A 26705-nucleotide genomic window follows, 5' to 3' on the forward strand; every position below is an offset into this window, starting at 1 on the left:
CAGCAATCCCTGCTAGGGAAAAAAAAAAAGACTCCAGCCTTGGGAGAAGCTGTTTTAGATGTCCTAGTCAGGACTGGTCAGATGGAGGACAATACTAGGGCAAAGTGGTGGGAGAATTGACTGAAAACCGAGGAGGGTTTCTATGCGCAAGGAAACACTAGCTCACACCCTCCTGGTCAGGAGACAGGGCATAGTTGAGATGCAGCATCTAGCTTATATCATGCAATAAACATTTCGCTCTTCACCTTCAAACATCAGCTAATCCTCATGACATCCTGTGAATCAGGGTAGTGCCAATAGCCCCGTTTTACAGCTGAGGAAATTGAGGTTAAGTGACTCATCTAAGGCTGCATAAAGGAATGAGTGTCCTTTAGACTCAGGAGTAGCTGGAGCTCGGTCCCCTACTCACAACACTCTGCCTCCTGCAACAGTTCATTGGTTGTCTGTGCAGGCTAACTGAGAGAGACAAGTCGGAAAGGTTCAGATGGGCACGTGCAATGCTGGCTGTCTTTTCACGGGGCTTCCACTGCATTTGTGCACCACTAATGGACCGACTTTGTCCCCTCTCCTTTCATCTGTTCAGATGGTGGATGGCTGTATATAACCATCTAAGAATAGAGATGGCCCTGAACAAGCCCCCTGGATCCAAACACCCCCAAACTTTGGGACAAAGGGGACCGAAATCGGAGCCACGATCCACAGAAGTTTTGCAAAGGGGCCCAGCTTCAAATGGGCTGAACCAAAGCCCCAGGTCCGAACACCACTGAAGTTGGGACAGGGCAGAGGGGCCAAATTGTGCAGCTTAAGCCCCTCTGTAGTAACGAACCCTAATGGAATTTGCCAAATTAGTATAAGGTCATGTTTAAGGCTTCTGCTCCCACAGTCTTTACTGAAGAGCATGGGAATTCTACCTGAGTAATGGCGGCAGGATCAGGCCCTTCGTCCCATACAGGTTTAAAAAACAAACAAACCTGTGTTAAACTCAGGGGTGCTGGAACAATTTGTATAGTGGGGGTGCTGAGAGCCATTGAACCAAATTGTAAACCCTGAACATAATGGAAACCCCTTCAAGCCAGGGGGTGCAGCTATCCTACCCCTCAGCCTCCCTGCAGATGAGTCTCTCAGGCCACATATGGTAAATAATGAAGGAGAGTGGGTGGGCATGGCTGAAACTCAGGTCATCCTTTTGGGAAATAGCCTAGAATAGGATTACTCGCTCCTTAAATTAAAATTCATCTGCTATTGACCAGTAAAAATAAATCACTGGACTCCTCCCTTCCCCCGGACTATTTTCCGCCCCCTCTGAGGTAGATGTCTATTGGCGGGGGATGGAACCAGAAACGAGTCTTCCAAGCAGGTCTGCCCCCGGGGGCCTGCTCAGGTCAATTAGTGCATGTTCATTTTTAAACCTACGTCCCTGCTTGACTTGCCAAGCCAGGTCTGGTCTGGTTAGTAGTTGGCTACGTTATGCGTCTCCGATGCACTAGGCCTGCCCTGGTTCAGCATTCTTGCAGTACGCAGGCGGCGGTCGCTGCCTGGGGCGGGGGCGAGCTGCATTTCTCAGGGGCTACGATCTTTCCTGCGTAGTCAATGCAGGCGGCGCTCCGCGTCCGCACTCCCTCGCCGCAAGTTCGGGAGCACGGCGACCAGGGGCCGACGCGCCAAATGGGGCACGGGAGGTCGCCGCAGGGCTTGATGTCCTCAGGCTTCAGAGCCTTGTCGCAGGTGGTGGAGGCCTGGCCCTCCACATCCCGGCATTCCACCGTTCGCCTCTGCCAGCCAGAGCCGCAGGTTTTGGAGCACTCGGACCAGTCTCCCATAACCCACTGCGAGGTCAGCATGGGCTGGATGATGTTGGCTGATTTCTTTTCCTTGACCTTCTGCTTGCTAAAGGGGATGTCCTTGGGGAGGAAGAAAGTGTACTTCACCTTGGGCGGGAAGACCTCACTGGAGACGGTCAGCAGTTGGACAGTGAGAGATTCCGGAAGCTGCCGGAAGCTCTGGAGCCGCTCCAGGGTCGTCAGAGAGCCGCTGTACTTCAGGATTGTCCCCTTCACCAGGAGGTCTTGCTCCATGGCTGAAATGGCAAAGTCTCCATTCAGGAGGTACTTGCCATCCAGGGTTCTCAAAGCCAGGTAGTTTCCATCGTGACGGACCCCTCGGTGGCTGCGTTGTTTGATGTCAATGTTGGTAGCTCCAGCAGGGATCGTGACAATGTCATTATATCCATACCTGCGTGGATCAAGAGGAGATGGTTGTCATCCTGAACTTACAAACAAATTATGGGATAGCATATTGCCTGTGACAAGCTTGACCTAATCAGCACTCCAGTGCCATGGATGGAAAATTCTGTGACAGCCTCCGATAAATGTTAAACGGGAGGGTTTTTCTGAACAAAATGTGAAAATGAGCAGTGCAATCAGTTATTTATTTTGATATGAAATTCCCTTTATTTTACACTGCCCCTAAATTTTTACATTGCAGTGGGGCTGCAGAGTTTTGTTCGGGAAGCTCAGATCTGCATTGGGACCTCGTCACAGACACAGAGGAGGGTTTTGACAGATGGGTATGAGGCAGCTGGGGCTTTTGGTACCTGGGGAGGGCTCGGTGACAGTTTGGAACTATAGGATAAGAACACTGGCTGGATGTTTCTGCTAAAACAATCAGCAGTTAAGCAGTTACTGATATTGATGTTTATATTGTCCTCTTTAGGTTTCAGAGTTAACATCTCTTGCGAGATGAGTGGGGCAGTTCACACCTCTTTGAGCTATTTTTTTCCAGGCCATCTGCAGATTCAAGCAGGTATCTCCACATTGGTTGCACTTGGTTTACGTTTGGAAGGTTTTCTTTGCAACCATCAGAGATAGCAACTGAGTTTTAAAAAAATGAAATCAGATTCTGGAGCGCAGTTTTGCCACTGGGCTGGATTCCATGGCAAATTGTGTCGCTGTGGAATCCTGGAGTATGCAGGGGCCTAGGGACTGCAGTGTGAACACTGAGTCATGGCTATGGACTAAAAGGCCTTTAAGTCAGGGACTGTCTGTCTTTGTGCCTTGTACATTGTCTGTGCTGAGCAAACAATAGTGATCATTTGTGACAGGTGTGAGGCAACACACTAGAATCCAGCACCTGGCACAAGTCAGCACCTGTAGCTGACAGGAATATTTACACAAAGCGTTTCAAGGGCTTGTGTTGTGGCTGGCAGTTATGCATAGAGTATTTTGGAACAAAGCCTTAGGGTCGAATTTTGCTGTCAGTTGTGCTGGCATCCTTAACCCTGATCTTAATAGGATCTCTTGTAGATTAAATCCTTTTGGCTGTCATGACCATGTTAATCTCTCTTTAGTCAACCACAAGCAATTCATTGGCAAATGGAAGTTCCATTCATTGTGTTCCCTGGAAGGAAACCATTTAGGAAATCTAATTTGACCCCGGGAGTAATCTCGCCACATGGAATTTGACATCTCAGCCCTTTGTTACTCTCTTTCCAAGAAGTCTTTTATATTGGACTCCGATGGCTAGCATTATTCTGCTTGAAGTTTAAACCGTAAACACAAAGGGCCAGCTCTTCAGCTGGTACAAATTGCCACAGTTCTATTGATGTTAGTGGCACTACATGGATTTATACCATCTTTAGGCTCTGGCCCAGACAACAAAACTCGCCCATGTGTCAGGCCAGCACAAGATCACTGAGCCATTTAAGCATTGCATAGGTCTTATGCTGGCCCGCTGCACACGGGTGAAATTCAACCTCTGAGCTTAGACTGTAAACACCTCAGGGCAGGGACTGACTTTTTTATTGGTGCCTGGTAGAGCACCAAGCACATGGTAGCGGCACCAGATAACGTTTGAAGCAACAGGCACGGCTTGGGTTACATAAGGAATAAACTTTGCAGAAGTTTCATGGAGTTTGGGGCAGAGATAACAAACATTACAGGGTTACTTTCCTGGATTCTGAGCCCATTTACACTAGTGTACATCCAGGTTAACATTATGGAAACTGATAGAGTTATGCCTGATTTATCCTAGTGCAAATTAGATCAGAATCTGCCTGACTGACAGGTAGTTTAGGTTCTAAGAGAGAGAGAGAGAGAGAGAGAGAGAGAGAGAGAGAGAGAGAGAGTGTGTGTGTGTGTGTGTGTGTGTGTGTGAGAGAGAGAGAGAGAGAGAGAGAGAGAGAGAGAATTGGTTTTGCAAACCTTAATAATTTCATGATACATTTAAAAGTTAATGTTAAGAGGTATTTTTTTTAAAATATATATATATTTAAAGTTTTTCCTGCAGTTTTGGCATCCACAACATTGCAGCACTTAGATAGCGCAGGAGAATCAGAAAGGGTAACAGACAAGAGACAAAAGGTGGGCCTGACCGGGTCTGGTTTCACTATCCAAGCTGATTCAAGAGTAAAAATTAAAACAAAGGGGGAAGAGTAACCTGGATTATTAAATCTGAAATAATTGTAAACATCTGACATGCTGCTGGTCGTCTGTGTAAGGAAATATGTGTTTAGTAACGTGTGGCTGTATTCTTCCCTCTGCTACACCCTGTTTGAATGCATTAACGTCAATGAGGTTGCAGAGGTGTAGCTAGAGAGAAGAATCAGTTCAGAGGCTGGATCCTGAGCTGCTGTAGGTCAGTGGAGCTCCACTGAAGTCCAGTATTTGGCCCCCGGGGAAAGAGCCTTGGAAACAGTGACTATGTTTGATGATTAAACCCGTTTTCTCTCTGGACTTGATCCTGCAAAGCTTCAATTAGCTGGAATGATGTAGAATCAGGCCCTCTAAGAGCATCCGTCCGGAGTTTTCAGCTTGTTTGGGGGTTCGATCCTGCAAGGGGCAGGACCATTATGGGGTGAAAGCCGCTGCTCCAAAAACATCCACAGGAGAGACAAACCTCTCTCACTTGGTGCCACCTTTATGCTACGATCATCTCCTTCCGTCACCCCCCGGAATACCAGGCTTCAACCTCCCCAGGACTTACTTGGATCTGTTGAGCGAGCCAGATATTTTTCTGCATGTCGACCCATTGCCACCGCACACCCCACACTTGTCCAGCTTCTTGGAGGAGCCAACCACGTGGTCACAGCCAGCCTTGATGCACTGCCCATGGACGCAGATGGAGAGGGTCTCTGGCCCACACAACGTCCCATCGATCACCTGGGCCAGAAGAAGCAGACAATAATGAGACAGTTCCATGACCCCAGCTGGGGCCTTTCATCCAGTTATATTCCAGGCAAGGACAATAATAATTAAAGGCAAGTGTCTTACTTTGGCCTCAAATACTTTGAATTCGCTCCTCCCTCTGGCTCGGCAAAAGAGCTTGCAACGGTCCCGGGGGGACACCCCGGAATACTTGGGGAGCCACTCCAGCAGTTTCCCGTCCAGATCTGTGAAGTTGTAGCTGTTGTACTTTGCGCACTGCTGCTCTCTAAAGCTCTTCCCTGAAAGGAAGGGGAAATGTGACCCGACAGCAACCCAAGGGCAATGAATCACTTGCCTGAAATCTTACAAACGGCATCCGGTCAGTGAGCTAGGCTTGCTGCTCATCCATGCATGCACACTGCAAGTCTCACCACTAGACCCTGGCGGAGCTGGTAGCTGGGTGAATACCCCTGCCAGAAGACTGTGGCCAATTAACCTGCCAATGGCTCTTGGGGAAATGGTGACTGGGAAGGAGTGGTTTTGGTGAATAAACCTACTGGTAGGTTTGGGATGGGAGGCTGTGTGCTGCCTCCAGAAGCTGGGTAAGGGATACTCTGATTGTCTCAGTGGCAGACAGAGCCCTCCCTGTCTCCCTAACATTACACCATGCAGTGCCTGGCAGTCAGATCTCAGCAGACAGGCTGCTGCCATAAATAATGCCTCGTAAATTATATCGATAGCTGTACAATGGCTCCTTTCACGTCCGCCTGAGCTCCCCCGCTGGGAAACCCATTACCCGGCCGTTCTCTCTGGAGCGTCTGCAGACGGAGCCAGGGATATTGTGCGGAGGGTAGTGTGACTTGCAAACAGCGGATTACCGTCCGGCGGGCATTCCTCTGTGCGGCATGACTGATATTTGGCTCTCTGACCCTCGCAGTATTTTCCACCATTCTGAGGTGCGGGGTCATTGCAGTCCCGGTACGAGAAGTGCACTCCTCCTCCACACGTCCTGGAACAGGCTCCCCACGGGCTCCAGGGGCCCCAGTTCCCATCCACCATGGGCTGCAAGACATTGCAAAGGATTCTGTTACGGAAGGCTCTCGTTATGGCAATGAAAGAAATCAGTAACAACCCTTAGCTCTTATCTAGTGCTTTTCAGCAGTAGCTCTCAAAGTGCTTTACAAAGCAGATCATCTCCATTATACACATGGGGAAACTGAGGCACAGGGAGGGAAGTGACTTGCCCAAGCATTAGGCCAGCAGCCAAGCCAGGAACAGAAGCCAGCTCTCCTGAGTCCCAGTCCAATGCACTATCCACTAGAGAGGCCATTTGTGGGACGTTCAAAAGGGTTCTGGGTGCCAAAGATAGGCTTGTCCGTTTAGGCTGAGTTTTTCCAAGCTGCCGAAAGGACGTGGGGGAAATTTTTCCAAGGCACAAATGGCAGGTAGGTGCCGAGTTCTCAATAGGAGTTAGGCCCCTAACTGCTATTTGTGCCCCCTTTTCCCCACTGAAGTGACTGGGAGTTGGGCACGCAAATCCCCAAGTTGGCTTTGCAAAACTCAACCGTAAGCCACCTCCCTCGCCACACCGCCAGCAGAGTTCAACCAGGTGGGGTCGCTCGTGACGTTGGCTCCAGGGTTTAAACTTTGCACAGCCGGTGGCAGGCCCGACGCAGGGGAAGGCCCTCGCCTCCAGAGCCCCTGCCCTCTGGCAGCTCACCAGAGCTTCTGAGCCATCACGTTCCACACCAGAAGAGAAGCCGGTGATGTGCTGTAACAACCACCCCTGGCTGAACATGGAGCAGAACCGGGGCCCGAACTAGGGGCCTGGACCACTCCTAGAGTAGGTCAAGCTCCCATCCTTCAGGCAGCTGTCATTGTACCTTTCAACCTTGTACAGGGCTTAGGGCTTGACTCTCAGAGGGGATGAGCATCTATTGAAGTCCATGGGTGAAAACTTGACCCCACTGGTATCAATGGGAGTTCTGCCATTAAGGTCAATAAGGGCAGGTGTCACCCAATGGGAACTGACAGAGAGAGGGAGAGTAAGTTGTGGCTGGGCTTTGGGTTCATTTTGTGCTCGGGACTGGGCTGCTGATGGTGGCAGGCCATTGAAGAGCCTAGAGGTTATGTTACAGCGTGTTTATCTGTCAGTCGGTGCGTTGCTGCAGGGCGCACGGGGTAGGTGGTAGTATTAATTTCTAACTAGATAAATATGACAAAAAGGTGTCGTACAAAACCTGATGGAGGTAGAAATATTCTTTTAAAAATGCAGCCAAGCCACATGCTCTGGTTGAGGTTTTAATATCCCCTGTGGCGTTTGCAACCCAAACCTTGCAGCATCACAGGAGAACCAGCCAGGAAACAAACCTGTGGTGCCCAAGTGAAACTGAGCGGTCCACGTCCCTCGTGAAGTGCAGAAAGCAAACAGCGAGCAGCAAGGGGGGGTAACACAAATATGATTGTTGGCACATTAAAAGATCGCTATGATTGCAGCAGGAGCCCACGAAGGACAGGAAACTCACAGTTAAAGGAGTAAAGCTGCGATGCTTTGGCACAACAGGAGAGGTGTTCTCTCCTCAGTTTGTAGCCCCTGTGCTCAGTAGCAAGGTCACGAAGGCCAGAGGAATCACACCAGAGGAAAACTGTTGTGAATTATGACTCAGCCTCGTGATTTTTATCCTGACATTGATCCTATCATGTAAATATGGAGGGCAAATAAAGGACTAAAGCACCAGTAAAATGACCCCATATGTTGCTTCCTAACAGTGCTGACTGGGGGCCCTGATCTATCAAAGCACTTATGCACCTGCTTATCTTTAAGCATGATCAACTTTAATGAACCTATTCACGTGCTTACAGTTAAGCTCGTGTTTAAATACTTGGCTGCACTGGGCCCTGATTCAGAAGTAGTTGATTTCCATGTACGTTCCCAGCGGGGAAAGAAAATGACTCAAAGGCACAAGGACAATCTGCTCAGTCTAGTTCAGACCAGCACAAACCATAATGAAATTCACTGCAGAGTTAATCTATGAGCTGGCCTTGTCCAGCATGGGCTGAAATAAAAAATATTTCAGCGTAACATGCTATCAAAGGAGATATTCACAAAAAAACCCCAGGCAAATCAAAAGATATGGGCCCTTCCTGGATACAGGTTAGGATGGACGAGGATAAGGGAACTGCCCCCACGCCCCTGCCAATTTTGTAACATGAGGTGCTTCATTTATAAATTGCCAGCCGTCTAGGAGCCCAATTCTAATTGGCATAAACCTGATCCACAGGGATCCACATTAGCAGACTGGATTGCAGGATTGGGGCCATTGACACTATCAGCAGTTAACACTCACGCCCAGAGTATTTGCTCATCTTGTCTCTTCCTTGAGAGCCGGGCAGAAATTGCTTGGTGTTTGAGTTCACCCTCCTTGGATGTAGGCAATGAGGAAGTAGGGTCTAGCGGTCTGAGCACAAGGCTGGGAGTCAGGACTTCAAGGTTTTAATCCCATCTCTGCTAGTGAATTGCCATGTGGCCTTGGGCAAGTCATGTCGGCTCTCTGCCTCAGTTTCCGCATCTGGGGTTAATGAGACTTCCCTGGTTCTTAGGAGGAATCATGTATGCAAGTGCTAAGTATTAACTCTACTTAGATGGCAAACTGTTTGTGGCAGATGCTGACTTTTTGTTCTGTGTTTGTATAGCACCTAGCACAGTGGGGTCGTGGGCCATGACTTGGACTCCTAATGCTACCACAATACACATAATAATGATAATATGGCCTTCAAGGCTGGGCAACACCTAAAGCTCAACTGCTTTTTAAAGATGATGGTGGAGAGGAAGATCATGGGTGAGGGCCCGGCTCTTCAGCCGCATTCTTGGTGAATAGTTCTTTCACCCGGGTAGAGACAGATCATCTCTTTCCCATCAGCCATTCTGTTACCTGGGGCTTCCTCGCATCTTGTGCCACGCAGCTGCCATCCCAGCACAGCCTGCCTGCTCCACAGGGTGTACCATCTGCCCACGGCAAGCTGCCATTTTTGGTGTGACATAGGGGCTCCCTGGTGTCCATTCTGCACCACAGCTGCGCACAGATGTCCTCGTCCGTTGTGTTTGGGCAGTGCCGGAACTCCTTGCCGAAGATCTGCTGGCACTGGCGGTCCAGGTCGTACATGGCGAGTTGGCCTGGAAGGTCTGTGGGGAGGACAATGGGTTCGGCTGGCGCGTCAAGCAGACAGTCACCTGGTCAGTGAACAGGGCAAAGCAGAGTGAAATAAAATTGTTTACCATTCACCTAAGGCATAGCCCTGGGGTCCTAGGGGCCAGCTCCATTCTCTCTTGCTGTCCGGCAGAGATGACTTTATTATCCCTATGCTGTCCCTGATCAGTGAGCGTCACGTCGAAGCTGTCAGTATCCCCCAGTGAAGCAATTCCTCAGCTGTTATTGGCTGCATGAAGCTGCCCCAGCACCTCTGCTTCCCTAGCATAACCCCTGAGCAGCGAGGAAAGTGCAGCGGGGACGCTCCAGTGCACGGTGTCTGTGACGGAGAGTTTATAGGCCAAGCAGGTGGGTAAAAGACTGATATGGGCGCTTGGGGGCCTCTGACCTATCTGGGCGTTGCCTGCTTAAGACGTCAGCCAGGGCCCACTGCCTCCCTTTCCCAGCTTGTGTGTTCCAACTTGCCGTGGTGCTTGGACCGACCTAAGAGCCATTAGAGATGAAGTCTGTGCACCCAGCAGAACAGGAGGCAGGGATATCAATAGGGCCATATTGTCAATGGCATATAGACACCTAAGGATACAGGTGGGCTCGAATGGGATTTTCAAAAGTGCCACAGCAGGTTAGGTGCCTAAATACATTTGAAAATCTGGCCCTGGAGGACCTGTGCTGGCCTGGGTTCCCGTGGTTTGGAACAACCCCAGCCATCCAGAGGGAACTGAATTGATTCCTACCATGTCCCCCGTCCAGAAACTCTGTGAGGTACATGGCGCTGCAGGGGGACCAGGGCAGGGTCTTGTTCAAGTGGACAAAGAAAGGAGCCATCATGTGATGTTTTCCCAGGGGCCCAAAGAGCCTCTCACAGGTCTTGGAGTCGTCATGGGGCATGCTGAGCACGTGTCCTGGAAGAAGAGAGAGCCTGAATGTTAGCAAGCTGTCTTCCTCCCTCCTCCCATCCTCACCAGCCTACATCCTCTCTGAGTACACCCCACCCGGCCTCTGACACTTCCCGCCCTTCTCAGGCTGACAGCCTTGTCGTGGGTTTGAACGGGGAATCCCCGTCGGCTTCCAGGAGAGTCCCAAACACAGAGGGCCCATGGGGAGCACCTCACCTAGGACAGGCGTAAGCCAGGTGCAGGCAAAAGCAGGTGCTGCCACAAGAAGCGGATGTTCAATAAGGTGCTTGCTTGCGAGGTGGAGATTCCACTGTCCGCAACTCCATCCATTAACTTAGAGGTGCCCCTGTATTTTTTGTGCCTCCTCCCCCAGGAGCTATCGAGCCAAACATCATATCCCAAGTGGCAAAATGCAACCAACCAGACTCAGGAACAAAGCTCAACGATATCTTTTCCCCCCACTGTATCTGAATTACACAGTGGGAGCTGATCTCCCGTGTTGGACATAGACCAGTCTGAGCAGGCGCAAAGGACCACAGTGAATAAAAAGAAAAGGGTTTGGAGTGCTTGGGCCAGATCCTCAGCTAGTGTAAACTGGCATAGCTTGACTGCGGGGGGGAAAAAAAGACGTTTGGTGCCATCATCTTGTTCACTCTGTTTGGGCGTATTACCTCTGCCCCCACCCTGGGTCTGCCTGGTCTATTGAGCTGATAAACTCTTTGGGACAGGGACGGTCTACACTCGGAGCAGTACCTGTCACAGCTGGGCCCAGATCTTGATTGGCCCTTAGACACTAATATAATAAACATCATTTATAATAATAATTGAAGTCAATGGAGCTCCGCCAGTTTACAATGGTGCTGTGTGAGTTTACACCAGTTGAGGATCTGGCCCTCCATTTTAAACTGCCCCCTGCCAGTCCCCCTGACTTGAGAGAGACTTCAGAGCCGAGATGCTGGAGCTATAAAGACCCTGCCATGGATTCTGCCGCAGTGGTCCGGCGGCTATTCCTCCAGTGCGTGCCGTACAAAAGGAGTTACCTAGTTCATGAGCCAGGGTGTAGGCAGCCTGGAGACCCTCATCTTCAATCACAGAGCAGCTTTTGTTGGGGTCACACATGGTGCCGATGTCAGCCACTCCCAGAGTGTCGCAACTCTGGTGCCCACAGAAGTCCTGTGTTTGAAAACGGAGCCAGAGGAAATATAGTTAGAGAAAGCATGGGTCCCCATGTGATTCCACGGACTCATGGCCTGTATGGATTTGTAGGTATATGGCTAACCAGGGATCTTTCGATCGTTCCGTTAGCATGCCACTCCCTGGGGTCTATTCCCACTTCTAGCTTTTCCTTGTATGTTAACCTGTGTCTTGCTACGTAGATTGCTGAAAGAACTGTCTACGTCTGTATGTTTGTGCCAGGAGATGGTACTGCACGTTAGACTCAGATCTACCAAGCTCTCTCATGCTTGAGGCATAGACAAAATGAACTCCTAGATCGTTGCTGTATATAAATCCCATGGTTCTGTGATATGAAAATAAGTAAGACAAGATGTGGCCTATTAACTGACTACTAAGTGAGGTTCCTCGAGCAGCTGGTTTTCTGAAATTCACAGTTATGAGTCAGTGGGTTTCCAAGCAGTTTTCATCTCTTCCTTTTCTCTAAAGTTCTGATGCCGTTGCTGGGCACCTGACGATGGACCAGAATGAAAATATTTCATGGAGAGGAAAGACGGATTTATGGGTAAGCACTGGAGTGGGAATCAGGAGATCTAGCTTAAACTCCCAGCTCTGCCTCAGTGCCCCGGGGTTAGATCGGACAAAGTCATGTCATCTCTCTGGGTCTCAGTTCCCCATCACTGATATGGGAATAACAGTCTGCATTCTATTTAGAATATAAGAGCTTTGGAGAAGGGACCATCTCTTAATAGGTGTATGTACAGCGCCTAGCACTGTTAGAGTATTGGACTGGAGGGGTATAATTCTGCGCCCTCCTTATCTCCCTCTATGCTCCAGACCATACCCAAGGTAAATCCCATATGGATTCTGGTCTCTCAGCGGCTGAGACTACAGACCTGTCTAGTCAGCAGGACAGCAGTGTCGTAGTGCTCTGGGTGACGGTCACTAGCGGGGTTGAAGCTCTGTTGCCAGTTGCAAAAGTTGCGCAGCGTGAGCCCTCCATTGTCAGACACTTCCGGCCCGGCCTTCTCATCCTCCACAACCAGCACCTTCACCACCACCAAGCTGACGGAGTTCTTTAGGCTAGGGTGCTGGTAGATCCGAGCGGCCACTGATATCAAGGTCAGAATGTGGTTCTGAAACGAGAAAGGCAGACGGGCAACCAGAGGGTTAAACCTTGCGGAGGGGAAACTTCTGGGTCCAAAGTATACAGCGTGAAGTCTGCCACTTTCTGTTCTCTCGCAGGGGCCACTACTTAGGGTTTTATTAAGTCCTGGGCACTAGGGATGAAGCAATACAACCTTCATGGTCACTCCTACAGCGTCTAAAGTGGGCACCTAGCAGACAGCATCCTCAATACAATCCATGGGCCGCCTTTTCCATTGCCCTGCGCCTTGGGCAGTCGTTTACTCCAGCCCAGAGTGGGCGTAAAATTCTTACACCTGCTCTGTACTGGTTTAAATTACAACCTAAGGTGCAAGACAGGGGAAAAATCAGATCCCCGGGCCTAGATTGAGGTGTATCTCAGTCTATGTCTGTATTGCCTTTTGGAGCACTGCTGATCCTCTGTATTGCACATAACACACTGCCGTCTGCAGCTGCTCAGGAGAAGGATGTCAGTGATCTGAGGGATGTGTTTGTGCATCCTCAGTTGTAGCATGAACCATGCCCTCATTTTCCAACCCCAGTCCTCTAAAGCCAGGAACCAATCAGAATGTAACCACTTTAACTATACATTTTCCATCTCAGTGCTGTGTATGTAACACCCACATATCTATGTGGTCAGCAGGGTTTGACCCGAGGGCCTTCAGCTCCAAACTACAGGCCTCTGCTAGTTGAGGTATATCAAGAACTCTCTTAGCTAGCTGCAATAGCAGGTTGTTAACTTCTATGTGGACCAGCCACTAGAGGGGGCATGACACATACTTTACAAGCATTTTAAAGATACAAAATCTACATTATTGGATGTATGATTGCAGTACGAACATAGGGGGGAGAGGGTGGAAAGCAGAAGTAAAATCAATATAATTGTGTTGACTTTAATGGAGCAACACCAATTTTCACTAGCTGAGGATCTGGCCCCAAGTCTTCACTCTACCGTATGGAGGAGTATTTGCTGGCCTTTACACTCAGCTTCAAATAGGTGCTCTTTAAACACATTCTCCACTCCTGAAGGGTGGTCAGCACGCCTGGCTCAGAGATTCCTAGGAGGTACGAGCACAGCAGGAAATAGCCGAGTTCGTTCCAGCAAGCCCTGAGCGCTGCGGTACTTTAGTCCAAACCGTGTGTGGGCGTTATACTCCGGTGTTATTATTTGTGAATGGGATTTGTTCCTATAGCACTTATGCAAGCTGCCAGGCATTCACTCAGGAGTTCCTTTTGCTTGGGCGAACAGGCGAACCAGAGGTTACTGAATACGTCAAACGCTCCAGCAATGTTTAGGTTGATGTAAACATCTTATCGGCGCGTTGAAATTCCTCCTCCGTTTGGCACCGTCTCACGGAATCATATTCATGAGAAAAAAATGCAATCATTGCACAACAGCATGAGTACTGAGAAAGAGAATGTGGCTTCTCTCATCCCAGGCAAATTACACTTTGCGGTCTCACCTCAGTGACTTTAGCATAATTATTTAATTAGATTAGATTCAGACATAAGGACTGAATTTTGCCCTTTCTTACACCTGTGCCAATCCAGAGCAGCTCTGAAGTCAGCAGAGCTGCTACAGATTTACACCAGCAGCTGAGACCAGTGAGTTTAACAATCTCAGCTCTAGCTAGAGTGAACAGTATCCCGTAGTATGGAATGCACCAAATTCTTTGCCTCAGTGGGGAATAAACAGCTCGCAAAGCTCACAGCCTTTCCTGGGCCAGTGATTTGCATGGGAGGAGCAGAAGCGCCATTTGCTCTGAAAATTAGTAAGACTCACCAATGCACACATGTAAATCAGTGGCCATGATGGGCGTCTCGCTTGCATCCCAACATTCAGTGGATCTGAGGTCTTGTCACAACACGGCGCCTCTGATGCACTTTGCAACGTTCATATATAAATAACGTACAAAATGACTTTCATCCCCAAGGATCCCCAGGCACTTCACAGACTGTGTGTGGAGATCAGTCACTGCTGATAATGCAGCCACCTCTGGGGTGGAATGAGAGAGCTGTTTAACAGCAACACTGCACAATACCGAAGGGAGTGAAGTGAAGAATACCACAATCAACTGCAACTGCAGGGAGCAGCAAGATTGAGGAGGTGGAACGTAATTAACTAAACGGAAATGTGGCTGACACACTGCAGTCAGTGTATCCCTATTCTTATGAAAAGTGCCACTCCTAATTAGCAAAATGCGGTCAGGAGCTTGGATTTATGTCTCTTCTGAAAGACTAATTGGTGCACTGGGGCTGTCTTGAACCAATGCCATATAAGCAGGACATTCCTAGTTATCTTAAATCATTCTGCAACATATTATCCTATCACAGACTAGCCACGCGAACAGACGTCTAATTTTAGCAATATGCACGTTAGTCAAATTCAGTCCATTACATTCTAGCAGGCACCAGAACGAGTGAGGGGCACACTCACTAGACGTGTTTATTCAGACTGGCCAGAATTCCATAATGTGACATACAGTTGCAAAGCACAGAGCCGATGCAGCAAAGAATTCACTATTGAGGCAAGAAGCATACACCAGCCTATGCAACTTGCAACATCCTACTGTTATTGTTCCAGGGGAAATGTGAGAATTCTTTATCTCTGCCTCGAGGTAAAGTCAAAATGCGCACCCTAATAAAAAGGCCACAGAGCTGTGGAATAATGCGTCTGAAGAGGACTCCATATTTTCACAAGACTGGGGTTGAAGTTGGCATAATGACCTCCAATTTAAAGCAGAAGGCTCCCCGAAGCACTTGAACGCATATGCAAACCATCCAGGGGTTCACATCACCCACCACTGAAGTACAGCTGACTCTGGGGTGGAATATGGTAGCTGCTTAGTAGAATATAGCAATGGTTTGGCGGGAGGGGGATGAGGTAACAAGGGAGACTGGAACCAGAATGAGAATTTTGAAGGGTCTGAAAATAATTATCTATTTTGAAATGGCTCAGACACCTGGGTTTACATTTCAATTCTTGCAAAGAGTGCGATGAGATCTTTTCTGAGCCCAAAGGTGCAGGATACAGGAGCATGCTCTGGTGGGGTAGGCTGGTTTGGCAGACCTCACAGTGGGGCTAGGGGTTAAAATCTTATTTCCTGCCTGTATCTGCAAACATAGAAAAGAACTGGAAGGCAAAGACGGAAAGTGAACTGAACAAACAGCTATTTAGTGAAGATTAAAAGGTCAAATTCACTTGTTCCACCATCTGGTGTCTATTTATACCAGCGCTCAGCCTGTGCAGCGCATTCTGTTTCAGCATGCGAGCAAGGGCTTCTGCTGACCCGTGGTAGGAACCTGGCTGCTCTTGGGTGAGAAGCAAGCCACCTGCAGAAAGTCCATTTGACCAGCAGCGCCAGTTCAGAAACATGTTGGAATCCAAGGGGTTCTGCAGACGCCGATCACTGTGTTTCACAGCCGAAGACAACATTTGAAGTTGTTTGATCCTGCTTGTCCACCTTCCTTTCCGCCACCCCTAACCCTACCGGCCTCTGTATTTATGAAGAACGTCCAGAGTGAGATTTAGCCTCTCTCTGTCATTGGATCTCCATGGGTTTCCCTTCGTGGTGTCCCTGCTGCTGAAGAAGCAGGATTAGATTTAGGAAAAGGGTGGAATCAAGGCTGAGGGGATCAGATCTGATGAGGTTAAAAATCTTGTGAGATGATTTTTGCCACCTTGAATGGCATTGTGGGATCAGGAGTGTTCTTGTGAGATTTCTGCCATCTTGCTCAGAAAAACTGCTCTCAAGATTTCACTCACATCTTTAACTAAAGTGAGACAATTGGTCCTTTTCCAGTCCTGGATCTGACCTAGAATTAAAACTGGAGGGGCAGGTTCCAATCTGGGGAGATGAATCTGGATCACTATCAAATTCTCAGAGGAAAGAGAGAGGAATCCTTCCTTTTCACCCAGTGCATTGGGACAGCTGCCTGGGCAGATGCGGCAGGATTTGGCCCATACTGAAATAAAGTGGTACGTTTCCGCTGTTTAATGAAGCCCTCGGTAACTTTCCACCTCCCCTGTAGTGGTTGTGGAGTTGTGATTCTCTGCTGATTGCTATTGTGAGAAAACCAAATTCCATCCAATTCCCCCAAAAGGAGAAACAGACTGGGGAACACATCAGAAAATGCCACTCAGTGACCCTCAGTAGCAGACACACCAGATTTAGGAAGTGAAGTGGTGCCTCAGTTTCCCTCTGGGAATAATGTTTCTTAATATCCCTAATGAGGCGCTTGAAGATCTATGGCTGATGTACTGTGGAAGCCTAGATATTAATTATTATTAGGTATTATTATGCTCCGGTAGTATTAACAGCTCCTGCTCAGCTGAGTTACAAAGCAAACAAGCTGCCTTTCCAGCAAGGAACCCACGTGCCCCATCGGTCAGGCCAGCAGCTCTGCAGCTGACCGACGTGAAAAGCACAAACCATTACAGATCATGAGACTGCTGCTAGCGTACAGCACAACACAGGGGGAAGGAGATAAGCTGAGAGATAAGAATGTAAGTGGTTACATTTAATTTGATCACATCTAAGGATTTCATGTGACTGTAAAGAGTCTTGCGAAACGCCTCTCTGCACATTTATTTATCTGAAGCTGCACAGTCTGCTGAATATTGTCAGGGGGAAGGGTAAAAAAATGAATGAAACTATACACACACACACACATCTGTTGCTGTAGGGTTGTTTCAGTAGGACACAAACCCACTCAACCTGGTTTTTTACGGTCGGATTATTTCTGTAGGACACCCCCCCAGTTTGATGTGTTATTGTAGGACCCGCATTCTGATTTGCTATTGGAGGGTCGCTTGTAAGCCAAACATCCTAACCGGCAGTGATTTTTCTCCTTAGAAGACAGCATTTATTGGAGGGGAAATAAGTCCAGGGCATTCTGTATGCAAACAGACCACGGGAAGAAGACAGGTGGTCAGTTTTTAGTACCAACGAGCTCTGAAAAGGACCTTTAAAAGCCCCCCCAGCAGCAAGCACTGATTTGATACTATGCAGACAGATTTTGTGTGGAACTAGTTCCCCGAGCATTTGTACCCTACGACTGCAAAGCAAAACTCACTCCCTGCTGGTTGTCAGGGCATTAATCGGTTGGTGCGTGCAGCGCGGAGCCGTGGGACTGGACTGGAGCTCCTCGGGAGATGGCTCAGCATCAGCTCCTGTTCCATAATGATACGGGCTAGCGGGAACCAGAAGGACGTTCCAGCCCCAGCTGGAATCCCTGGCGGGTGGGGAGCGGGGCAGCCTCTTCAATGTTTACCAAAGTCTCTGGGAGCTCTTGGGGTTTCTGCCAGGGCCTTGGCTCCTGCCTCTCACACAACACCTCCTTCGGCAGTTTGATGGCTGAGCCAGGAATTTCCTAGCACAAAGCCAGGCTGCAGCCAAAGTAAGTTGTGGGCAGCACGGGGCCAGGAGGCAAAGTGAACCCTGGCCCGTCCTCCTGTTTGCTGCCCTGCTCATATTCCTCTTGGTCCTCTTTCTTCTCCAGCTCCTCTCCTCCCTCTTTTCTTTGTTCCTTCACATGTTTTCCCCTTTCCCTTTCCTCCTCTGCCCCATCTCTTCCTTTCCTTCATCTCTTTTTAGTCCTTTCTTCCCCCCCCCCTCAGCTCTGTCTCTCCTCCCTCCTTTCCTACTCTCTCTCTCTTCCTCCCACTCTCCTTTCCTTCCCTCCTCGCTGAATGTTCCATGCTTAAGGAGTTGGGGATGCTCCGATGTTCTTATCCTCTGCTCAGAGTGTGCTCTTCATACACCCCCCCCCGCCCCGTAACCTGACCAAGTGCCCTAGGGGAGGTGGCTCAGGGTCAGTACAGCTGGGCCTGGAATCCAACCTGCTTTCCTTCTCCTTTGAGATGACAGCATTTCAGTCACCACGGCCCTTTCCTAATCAGCTGACCCACCGCCCATGGCTGCGAGGTCAGCAAATATCATTATCCCCATTTTACAGGTGGGCAAACTGAGGCACAGAAGGGTTAAAGTGACTTGGCCAAGGTGACGCAGCTTGATAGCGACAGAGCTAGGAATAGAACCCAGGCGCGCTGCCTCCAAAGTTCCTTGCTCTCACTACAAGAACACACTCCATCCCAGAAGTAGAACCCAGGAATCCTGACGCCTTGTCCCATGTTCTAACCTGCTAGACACACCAGATCGGAGAGATGAAGCAATGTCTGTTTTCTGACGGAGCTTTGGACAGGAGCACAGTCACGTTTGTTTAGTCTTTTGCCACCACTGTAATTATTCCAGGCTAGGTTGTTTTCTCAGCATGTGGGAGTTACGCACAGATCCTTAGGCAGGAGACACAGAGTAATCACAATGATCTCTTACACTGTGCCTTTCATACCAAAGTGCTTTATAATCAACAGTCACTTTGCCAGCAGCCACCTCTGGGGTCAGCTGTGGCAGCTGTTTAACATTACGCTGCAGTTCAGGAAAGGAAGTGGAGACGATTCCCACATCCAGTGGGCAGAAATTGAGAGGGGGGGGGGGAGAATATATTGGCCCCCTCTGGATTATGCCTCTTAAGCTCCTTGCTCAACCTCGTCCTGGACTTCTTGAACCCAGAGTTCAGGCTGCCAAAGTTATCTCACTTCCATGTGCAAGATAAACTCCAACCAAGAGCCCCGGAGCGGAGAGACCAATACATTGATGTGCTCAGCCACCCACTTCTCTTGCTCTTCCTTCTCCTCCGGGGCTGCGGTGAAAAGCAGCTGGAAACAGGCAGCCCATGTTAATTGACCCTTCAGAGATGGCCCCCATGGATTGCAGAATGCCCCCTTTATCCAGCAATCAGATAAGGAGGGCTGGCTCCTTTTGTCAAGGGATTAATTGAACTCTATTGTGCAAACTGTGAAAAATCCTGGCACAAGGCAGTCTTAGCTCCATCTCAATCACATCTGGAGCCATCTGCTGTCACGGCCAGAGAGCACAGAGTGGCAGAGAGGCAGCAAAGCAAATATCCGTTTCCTCCTCAGAGAGCTGCGACTGTCTACCTGCACCAGATGGAAGCCCAGGGTGACATTTTCAAAGCCACCTAGGGGTTCAGACATCTAGTTCCCATTGGAATCAGCAGAAACTGTGCATCTCATTCCCCTAGGAGACTTTGGAAATGTCACCCTGAGACTTCATGGGACACAGAAAATTCATCTGAGCTGGAATAGCCACTTGGTAGATGGGAACTGCTAGAAGCAACTCTACCAGCAAGATCTGGTTGGGTTTAGCTCACCTGCAAGGTCACTTTGAGGATCAGTTGGCCTATGTAGAGGGTGTGCCCTGCTTGTCTGCAATAGATGGGACTTTGACTGTAATCCGATGCAATACAGCCTTGCTCCACAAACTGGGTCCAGCGGTTTAGCTACTGGCTGTTCTCAAAGGAACCAGATTGTAGCTGGCCCAATGGAGCTCTAGTGCAGATCCCAACTGTATGGAGGAAACGCTACAGTCAAGGGTGGATCTTATGACTTACTCAGAGCTGCTGATCTTATCGCGAGTCTTGTGATATTTGATGCTTTTTCTTCAAGCCTCAGCTGCTGGAGTCAGGGGATACCAAGAGAGTCCCCGTTTTCTTTGACAAGAACAAAGGAAGTTACAGAGAAAAGCTTGAAGACATGACCCCAGTGCACCCTGAAGGCTCAGAGACCAGATGGCAAAGAAAAAGGACCCAACATTTATTATTGTTTGAAATCTCATGATTTTTAAGACCAAACTCACGATTGTGGAACGCTTGGGGTTGGCAACACTGTGCCCACAGCCAAAGCCCTTACTCCTACCAGGCCGGCTGAGGTCACTCTCAAGTGAACTGGGCACGCTAGTCAGGAGACTTGCATCTGAGCCCTGACTCTGGCACTGACTGGCTGTGCTACCTTAAGCAAGTCAAAGAGACCACTATTTTCAAACACACCCATTGCTTCGGGTTCCTAACTCCACTCCCCTTGGGCCTGATTTTCAGAGGCCCCATCGAAGTCAGCGGCAATTGTGGGTACTCAGCATCTCTGAAATAATTAGGCCCTAGTCCTTTCCATGCCTCAGTTTCCTCAACTGTTAAAAAAAAAGCCCTATTGCGCTAATGGTGTTCACCCACCTTTGTAAAGTGCTGTGGGGTCTCTGGAGGAGCCTTGCCGAGCATTGGGTGCCTGGTGCGGGTATTTGCATTTATCACTGTAGAATCTAGGCACCGTTCATCACTGCTTACGCCATCTTGTGAAGGTCTGAGCGCCTCCCAAGAGTCGCCGAGCGCTCCCAAGGCCCTGTTGAACGGAAAGCGCTCAGCACCTCTCAGGAACAAGCAACAACAAATGCCCACTGGAATAATCTGATTCAGAGAAGTGATGAGAAAGAGAGAGCCTTAGGGCCCGGTTCTGCTGTCACCTCCCCCACGGATGTCAGGACAGTTAGTCCTGATTTCCATCAGCGTAAAGAGGGAGCAGGATCAGACCCCTGCTGTCTGAGTTAGGCTAACAGCTGAGCTACTTGAGGAAGGATGGAGCAAATGGAATGGAATGAATAAAATTTTGATAGAACTTCCTTAATAGCAGCATAAAATTGATTATAACTTACACTGCTCTGACCCTCCCGTTTCCTCTTATGTATATCCAATGCCTGATCTGTTACAGCTTATGTAAGAAAATAGCTTCTTACTATAAACAATGCTTTTGACCTTTAATAAATATTTGGTAATTAAAGTGTTGTTACGAGAAGAAAAGTAACTATGTAAATACGGTCCCTTCTGTCTCAACATTTTTGCTCCCTGTGCATCTTCCAGTCAGATGTGCTGCTCCCACTGACGCAAACAAGTTTGCATTCCCAGTAGCTCAGCAAAGCCCGTTCGGCTATGGGAGCGTGAGCTGGATTCTGAGCCGCCTCCTGGATTGGCAGCTGAGTTTCAGCTGCAGAACTCTTGTTACTGATCACGCAAGAAGCCAAAACAGAGCCGGCGCGTGGGGCCATTTTGAATAACCGCCCTGGCGTGTGTAAACTCAGCACTAGAACGGAGTGGGATTTTTATGTTCAAATGTTGATTTTTTTGGATCATTTTCTTTCCACCGGAAAAAAAAAAATTGACTTCTCTTCACCCTCCCCCCCAAAATAAGCATCTTGAAAATGATATTTCCCTCCCCTCCCTCGAGAAATCAGTAGGAAGGGGAAGAGGGTGGGGCAGGATGGGGAACTGAATGAGGATTACTTGGATATGCTCTGCCCCAGATGCTCCTCTGAGTTACACCTCTAAATCCTGAAGAACTCCCCTGAAGTCAGTTCAATCTTGCTTTTGTGAAAGATGAGCCAGAATCCAACCTCAGTTGCAGAAAATGGAGTTACGCCATATTCCCCCTGAGAAGCCCTAATGCTTATGGTCCCTTCCCACTAAACAGCTTGGCAACTTCCAATAGTGGATCGGGAGAGGGCCCCTTCCACCCTTTTACACACTGTCCTGGGATCTCTTGGCTGATAAGCAGCCTGTTTACATGGGCCTCTGGTAGCATCACATTCCTTTAAACCACGGTAACTGGCTTCTGGATTTGTCCCATAGCTACATCCTTGGCATGTCAGCAGCCCATCGGTTCTAAGTGCAGCTCAGTGGCCGTGGTGCCATTGAGAGCTGCCTAGTGAGAGCTCGATCACAGAAACCCAGCGAGATCAGTTATTCGGTCAGAGATCTGTTGATTTCATCAGCGTGTCCGTAGACAGCTAGGAGGAGCTTCAATAACCAGCTGGGGACAAATCCTGAAAACCCTACCGCTGTTTTCAAGCCACTTGTTGCCCATTTGAAAGCAAAAATAGGACATGGAAGATGCAAAACCTCATTATTACTACTATGGTCTGCACTGGTGGCCCCTCTCAGGGCTGGGATGGGAAATGCAATGGTGGGGTGACATTCTTATCCAAGGCCAAGTTTTTTGCCATGGGCCCAAAACCTCAGGTTCTTGCATTCCGAACTCTCACTGACTTTGTCTGATGAAGAACTGAGCAAACCAGTTGGGACCTTACGATTTGGGTCACAATGTTGCATCTAATAGGACCTGATCTACTGCTATTTTGAGTGTAAGCTCTTCGGGGCAGGGACTTTATCTATACAGCACTGAGCACTCTACTGGTATTATATAAACAACAACAAACAAGGGCCAGAACCGGAAGCTTGCTGAGCATCCTCAAGTCCCACTGAAGTCAGTGGGAGTTGGAATGCTCAGCACTTCTCAGGATCAGGACCATGCATGCTGGAACAATTAGTATAGTGGGGGCTGAGAGCCATTGAACCAAACTGTAAACCCTGGATATGATGGAAACCACTTCCAGCCAGGGGGTGCAGCAGCCCCCCAAGCACCTGTGATCAGGTCTCAACTGAAGAGAGCAGGAATGAGAATGTGCCCCCACTGGGGAGAACATGAAGGGAAGCCTTTGGGAAGGGGTCAGATCCCACCTTAATCCTGCTGGCTGCTTGCTTACTTCAGTCAAAATGCAGCACATGGGTTTCATCTGGCTACAATTTACCCACCCCTGTATCCCATTGCTTCAATCTGAGCTCAGGACCTAGGACTACTGCAGAGTCAGGCCTTGTCTTGTCTCTTGCACATCCTCCCCAGTATGTGTGTGTATACACCCCCCCATGCCCAAACTGGTTATGGACCATTCGCCATTTAAGATCAACTGCTGCTATCCTACAGACTTTACTGTTTAACACACTGGTGCCAGTCTCTTGCACCCTCTGTCATTTTAGTACCTAAAAGCACGAGCGGGTCACTCAAACCACCCAACGACAAACCTAGAATCAGTCTAGCCTTCAGTGCCAGATCCACCCTCTGCTGCAGAATACACGCCTCCAAAACAATGGCAAATACCTGCACAAGCAGGTGGCAGGGTAATATACGGAGTGGTGTGGATTCCACTCGGTGCCAGTGATAGCTGGGGTATATTTGCCTCATGAGGCATGGTCTCCTTTCCCCCTACACTTGGGCAAGTCATGTCCCTCTGTGTGCCTCAGTTTCCCCATCTGTAAAAAAGGGGAGAGGGATACTGACCTCCCTTGCAAAAAAACTATGAGATCGGCAGATAAAAAGCACTATAAGACCTAGGGATTGCTGTTATTATTACACTAATGGAAGTTATACAGGGATTTCCGGGGGTAGATTGTGTTCTGCTGTCTAAATGTGCCGTATGCCCCCATACAAGAGCAGGTGGATTTCATGCTTACACTTGTACAATTGCTTATGGTGCATCTGATGGCTGGGAAGGTGAGTAGAAGTTGGGTTTGGGCAGAGACTATAGGCCAAGGGTTTGAAAAGTGACAGTGCTGGTGACGGGGGCCCAGACTGACAGCCCTGGAGACAGACACTCTCTGTCCATAGAGCAGGCTTGGCAGGGCATGCACCTTGCTAGAGAGCATCAGTCCCGACCTGAAGGGTGAGAGGGGAGATCAGCCTCCACAGGCGATTCAGTCCTTTGCCTCTCCATTCAGACTGAGCACGGGGCCAATCAGTGCCATTGGTATGATGCTATGGACACGTGAGACCTGGACTCGTACCGGGCCAAGGACACTTCTTCTCCCATAGAAGAGAGAACATTTCCCAGGGCAGAAGCATGGGGAAGAGTCTGTTTGCCTCGTGGCATAGAGTGTGTTCATGTGCAGGGAGGGTCTGCGCTAACTGATAGCAGGTGGCTAACCCCAAGCAGGCTGGTGCATTGTTCCGCTGAGGCTTGCATTACTCACCGTGCTAAAGCTCCAAGAGGGAATTCAGTTAATCCCCTTGTTTTGCAGCAGAGCACTTTCCCTATATATCCAAGAGACAGAGATATTACCCCCTTTCCCCCCTCTCCCCTCCAAACCCTGATGAACCAGGTTTCAGAACCAGGTGAAAAAGTAGCACTTTCTCCTTGGTGAGATGCAGGCCTAGACACGGCTCACTCCATTGGTCAGAGACACTTCCTTCACCTTCTGCTACAACAGCGTTTCCTACTTCCCCGGCTAGTTCTGTAGCAGCATGAAAGGTACTAGCCCATAGCTAGCGACAATGCTGTTACAGTTAAGGGTGAGGGCAAATCCATCGCTAGCTGACCAGCTCAGCTGCTCAGAACAGTCTCCACAGTTTTCCTTTTAGGCTGAAACTGCACCATTTGTCAGCTCAAGAGTGCAACAAAGCTTCATCAAAACCCATGCAGCTATCTTTGAATGACTCAGATAAGGAAAATACTATTAGTCTGGTTAAAACACCCCAAATCACTCCACAGTCATTTGTGTGTGTGAGAGAGAATGCACAAACATCGCTTAACAATAGCTGAGTTTTAAAATGCGTCACACTTGGGATGTAGCTGGACCTCAGTGAGGGATATGCAAGTGATCATGCTCATTACAGGTTTGAAAGCCCACGTTACAGATGCTGTAGATCAACTGGGCATAACCAGGGCTGGCCTGAGAATGGGCGACAAGGGATGGATCACTTGATGATTCCCTGTTCTGTTCATTCCCTCTGGGGCACCTGGCACGGGCCACTGTCAGAAGACAGGATACTGGGCTAGACGGACCATTGGTCTGACCAAGTCTGGCCATTCTTATGTTCACCTTCAAGGATCATCTCTTTCATTTGATATCTATGTCTCAAACTCACACTTCAGGGACACTTAGGATCTGAAAGCACTTTAGGAACATTAGTTAACCAGCCTTATGTCAAAAGCACAGAGAATGTAATGGAAGACAATACACTTGTTTGGAGGGGGATGGGGGACCATGCTATAGTCTCTCATAGAAATATATCCCTGCTACAAAATTCAGCCAGGTGGGGCCAAGACCCTATTGAAAGGCGCTCAGGTTTTTAGACCGATTTCTATAGCAGCCCATTATTTGTCTGATCATAGGATGTTTCCACACAGGTAAGCGTCACAACCCGCCTTGGGAGCCGGGGCACTGGCCATGTTTAGAAACGCCCGTGGTCACCAGAGGGTGAATTCAGGTCTCTCCCTCCCCACCTGCCACCCAGTCAGGGTACCCGGAGAGGGACGAGCCTCACAGCCTTTGCAAAGCAAGCTCGTGGACAGTCACCAGCAGCTCCCAAACCGGAACCCCTCAGGCTCACCCCTGAGCTCAGGGTATTTCTTCTCGGTGGCTTCAAGTGTGGAGACAGGACCGAGAAGCCTTTAGCCCTTGTGGGGAGCGCAGCGCTAACACCGGGGCTTGGTTTCTGAGTTGAGACAGCAGGTCTCCTCGAAGCTCCACTCCCTCCAGGGGGAGACAATAGGCCGGGTTCCTGGGGAGGCAACTCCTCGCCCTGAAGTCAGCGCGACCCCTGAGCTTGGCTGCTCCCCAGTGGGGCTCACCCCCGGATCTCTGATTGGGAGGCTCCCCCAGGAACCAGAGATGCTCATCGCAAGGGGCTGGATCCTGCCCCCTCTCATTCCCACGGGTGTCAGATCACGCGTGGAGGGTGGAAAGGGACCTGCCAGGGGCTGGAGTGGGGGGGGCAGCATCTTCTTACCTTCAGCTCTTCCCCATAGAACTGGACCATGGACGCGTCCGCCACCAGCAGCGTCTCCACGAAGCGGGCCGCGGACACGAACCGCTTGGCTCGGCTGCTGGTCCCCACGGGCAGCTCGCTCCCGGGCTCGGGAGGCTCGGGCGCCCGCCTCCTCTGGAGCCGGTGCAGCTGCAGCAGGGGATCGCCGCCCCTGCGGGCTGCGGGCTGGACGAGGTACTCGTCCCCGTCCACCAGGAAGGAGCCGCGGATGCCCCGGCACAGGCTGACGGCCGCCAGCGAGCCGGGCTGCGAGTTGACGGTCCCGGAGTAGAAGCATTTCCTCAGCCCCGCCTCGTCTTCCTCCGCCCGCGGGCCCGGCCGGCCCAGGCGCTGGATCTTCAGCCCGGGGGCGAGGAAGCGGGCATCGGGCACCAGCTGCAGCACGAAGTCCCGGCTGAAGGCGGAGAGGCAGAAGGAGACCTGCTCTCCGCCCCGCGGGTCTGGGATCCGCACCGGCACCACCTCCTGGGAGTCCCCGGGCTGGCGGGGCAGCGCGCGGGCAGCGCCCAGCAGCAGCAGGAGGGGGAAGGCAGGTGCCAGCCTGCCAGGCAAGGGCGGCTCCCGACGGGACAGGGGCATGGATGCCACGGGCTTGGAACCGGACCAATGCGATGGGAGACCCAAGTGCCACCCC

General features: G+C 49.8%; 1 protein-coding gene across 1 annotated transcript; it reads right to left on the reverse strand.

The window, feature by feature from the left end:
• Window positions 1–1499: 1499 nt before the first annotated feature.
• On the reverse strand, window positions 1500–26650 carry ADAMTS8 (ADAM metallopeptidase with thrombospondin type 1 motif 8). Its single transcript, XM_065417094.1, has 9 exons — window positions 26033–26650; window positions 12315–12554; window positions 11286–11418; window positions 10084–10251; window positions 9074–9372; window positions 6020–6203; window positions 5268–5440; window positions 4981–5156; window positions 1500–2232 (listed from the first exon to the last, which is right to left on the reverse strand). The coding sequence occupies exons 1-9, from the start codon at window positions 26648–26650 to the stop codon at window positions 1500–1502; spliced, it is 2724 nt and encodes a 907-aa protein (XP_065273166.1).
• Between the last annotated feature and the right edge of the window lie 55 nt (window positions 26651–26705).

The sequence above is a fragment of the Emys orbicularis genome, chromosome 15, assembly GCF_028017835.1.
Source record: "Emys orbicularis isolate rEmyOrb1 chromosome 15, rEmyOrb1.hap1, whole genome shotgun sequence".
Lineage (NCBI taxonomy): Eukaryota > Metazoa > Chordata > Testudines > Emydidae > Emys > Emys orbicularis.

What these genes read in the sequence shown, in the direction of transcription:
- ADAMTS8 (XM_065417094.1), bottom strand. Translation starts at nt 26,650, where the DNA reads ATGCCCCTGTCCCGTCGGGAGCCGCCCTTGCCTGGCAGGCTGGCACCT. An exon ending in CTGTCCTGCTGACTAGACAG is followed by an intron (nt 11,419 to 12,314) that starts GTCTGTAGTCTC and finishes TTTCAAACACAG; the next exon opens with GACTTCTGTGGGCACCAGAG. An exon ending in AAGATGCGAGGAAGCCCCAG is followed by an intron (nt 6,204 to 9,073) that starts GTAACAGAATGG and finishes AATGTCTTGCAG; the next exon opens with CCCATGGTGGATGGGAACTG.